The sequence below is a fragment of the Penaeus vannamei genome, chromosome 6, assembly GCF_042767895.1.
Source record: "Penaeus vannamei isolate JL-2024 chromosome 6, ASM4276789v1, whole genome shotgun sequence".
NCBI lineage: Eukaryota > Metazoa > Arthropoda > Malacostraca > Decapoda > Penaeidae > Penaeus > Penaeus vannamei.
In genome coordinates this window covers 12161734-12164233 of record NC_091554.1, presented here as the reverse complement: position 1 = coordinate 12164233, position 2500 = coordinate 12161734, and the positions used below count along the sequence as shown (strand labels likewise).

At 37.1% G+C, this 2500-nt stretch overlaps 1 protein-coding gene across 1 annotated transcript in view; it reads right to left on the bottom strand.

Annotated features, from left to right (window-relative positions):
• The window catches only part of LOC138861894 (calexcitin-2-like), a 22493-nt gene extending 21187 nt beyond the window's left edge, over nt 1-1306 (bottom strand). Inside the window, exon 1 of the mRNA XM_070122336.1 lies at nt 749-1306. Within this exon, the coding sequence (XP_069978437.1) occupies nt 749-875 (127 nt within the window). The 5' untranslated portion in view covers nt 876-1306. The remainder of the gene's footprint in view (nt 1-748) is intronic.
• Nucleotides 1307-2500: the final 1194 nt, after the last annotated feature.

Below are 2500 nucleotides of genomic sequence, written 5' to 3'. Positions count from 1 at the left end.
CTGTATATGATTGTTGAAAATCACAAATCGTGTTTTACATCAGTGTGAATATTCATGGCCTTGGATAGTGAAGCATATTCAATTTGTAAAACCATTCAGGAATATATGCACATGGAACTGGACTTACCTGCGCTGCAACAAAGTACGTTCCTGATGTTAGTCGCTTAAAGTCGTTCTTGCATTTAGAAAATAAAGTAAATACAAAAAAAAAATATATATATTTGTTGCAGAGATAGGAAACTTAAGCACTTGCATATATATATAAAATGATAATCGAGGTGATTGGCATAACATTTAATAATAACAACAGTTATAGTGCGTTTTTATCATAATAGCATTCTTATCGTCACCATCATCATTATTGCTATTTTCATTTTTTGAGGGGGGGGGGTCTTACATTATCAATATATCTACTACTGTTTTTTACTACCACCATTATCACTTATTTCTGTTGCTATCATCATTATTATCGCCATCATCGCAATTACTACGATGATGATAATTACTAATAGTACAATTTTCAATAGTATAAGTAAAAAAATAATGATAAAACTAGTGGATGAAATAAGGGCGCATTCATTACCATTACTCCTATCATTATCATAAATATGATAATCAATATCATCCTCATTACCACCACATTACCATCAGATCACCATCATATATCCCCATCTATCATCTTTATTGTCATCACTATCACCACCAAAATAGCCATCCCAGCTACCCTTTCAACCACACCAAAACTCACCCAAGAAAGTGTTGAATTCATAAAGGAGTTTTTCTCTCCTGAAGGGCGTTAAGCGCGGGCGTGCGGGCGTATTTCCACAGAGCCTGTCCCAAATCCACTGCATCCAGGAGTGACACGTCGACACCATCGCACTCTTAACAGATGGATTTGATTTCCTTTTTCTTTTCTTATTCGTGTCTATTATTATTATTATTGTTGTTATTGTTGTTTTTGTTATTATTATTATTATTGGTTTATGTTAAAACGCTCGCATTGGATTTGATTTCTGTTCGTTATGATTTCAAATTTTCCGTTATTTTTGCTCGTAATTTACCGTTTTCTGTTGTCGAGTTTGGATATTTTCTTTTTATCTTAATATTCTTTCTTCCTCTATTATTTCTATAATCTGGAATCAAATCACTTTAATTTTCGTCTGATATTTCGAATTCATTTTGGTCTCTGGGTTTATCTCGCGTTTGGAAACAGTTAACACCATGGGCTGTAGACTATCGCGGGAATAATTTATTAAAGGTGCCGGCACAAGGGGCAGCAGGTTCAACTTCTGTCTGTGTGTATGTAGGTGTGTGTGTTTGTGTTTGTGTGTATGTGTGTGTTTGTGTTTGTGTGTATGGAGGTGTGTGTGTTTGTGTTTGTGTGTAAGTGTGTGTGTTTGTGTTTGTGTGTTTGTATTTGTGTGTATGTAGGTGTGTGTGTTTGTGTTTGTGTGTATGTGTGTGTGTTTGTATTTGCGTGTATGTAGGTGTGTGTGTTTGTGTTTGTGTGTATGTGTGTGTGTTTGTGTTTGTGTGTATGGAGGTGTGTGTGTTTGTATGTGTATGTAGGTGTGTGTGTTTGTGTTTGTGTGTATGTAGGTGTGTGTGTTTGTGTTTGTGTGTATGTAGGTGTGTGTGTTTGTGTTTGTATGTATGTAGGTGTGTGCGTTTGTGTGTATGTAGGTGTGTGTTTGTATTTGTGTGTGTGCGTTTGTGTATATGTAGGTGTGTGTGTTTGTATCTATGTGTGTGTGGTTGAGTGTGTGTGTGTTTGAAAGTGAGCGTATTTGTCTGTACTAATGTCTGTCAATATTCTAAGCGTGTGTCTACTTAGGTGTTTGTTTTACTCGAGTAAAGAACCACCGACTCAGTATTTTTGTCTATTAAACAAAAATGGCGAAAGGACTTGGTACGCCGTTATCTTTCTAAATCCAATGAACAGATACGTTTCTTCGCTTTTTTTAAAGGGTAATTGTACTATCAGGCCCCTAAGGCAAACAATATTGTTTCCTCCGGCCATCCCTACCTCCTCCATTAAAAAAAAAAAAAAAAAAAAAAAATCGGTTATTGGAGAACAAGCTCTTCTTTTCCCCTCATCACGACCTGAGGAATACTTGCAGTTGCTCGCGAACTTGTTAAATCGATATAAATAACCACTCACAATAAATGCACTTGCAATTACACCAAATTGTATTCATATTTCTCGTCTCCGAAATTTCCGAACAGCACATATCGTTCACTTTGGCCCGGTCTGTATCACGAAGATCTTTCGCCTGGGATGATGTGTTCAAGGATGATGTGTTCAATGTGTTAGAGGAAATGTGACTTTTCTCTTGGTCAGCTTTATGGCGTGGGTCTTGAGAGAGGACATTTTCACACATTTCGGTGATTCGCGTTTTCCAGATGGCCGCCCGCTGTTCACCTCAACTTTCGGATATTGTTCGTTCTCCGCGGACATACAGAACTATCCTACGTTCCATGGGAGAGGAAATAGATCCCT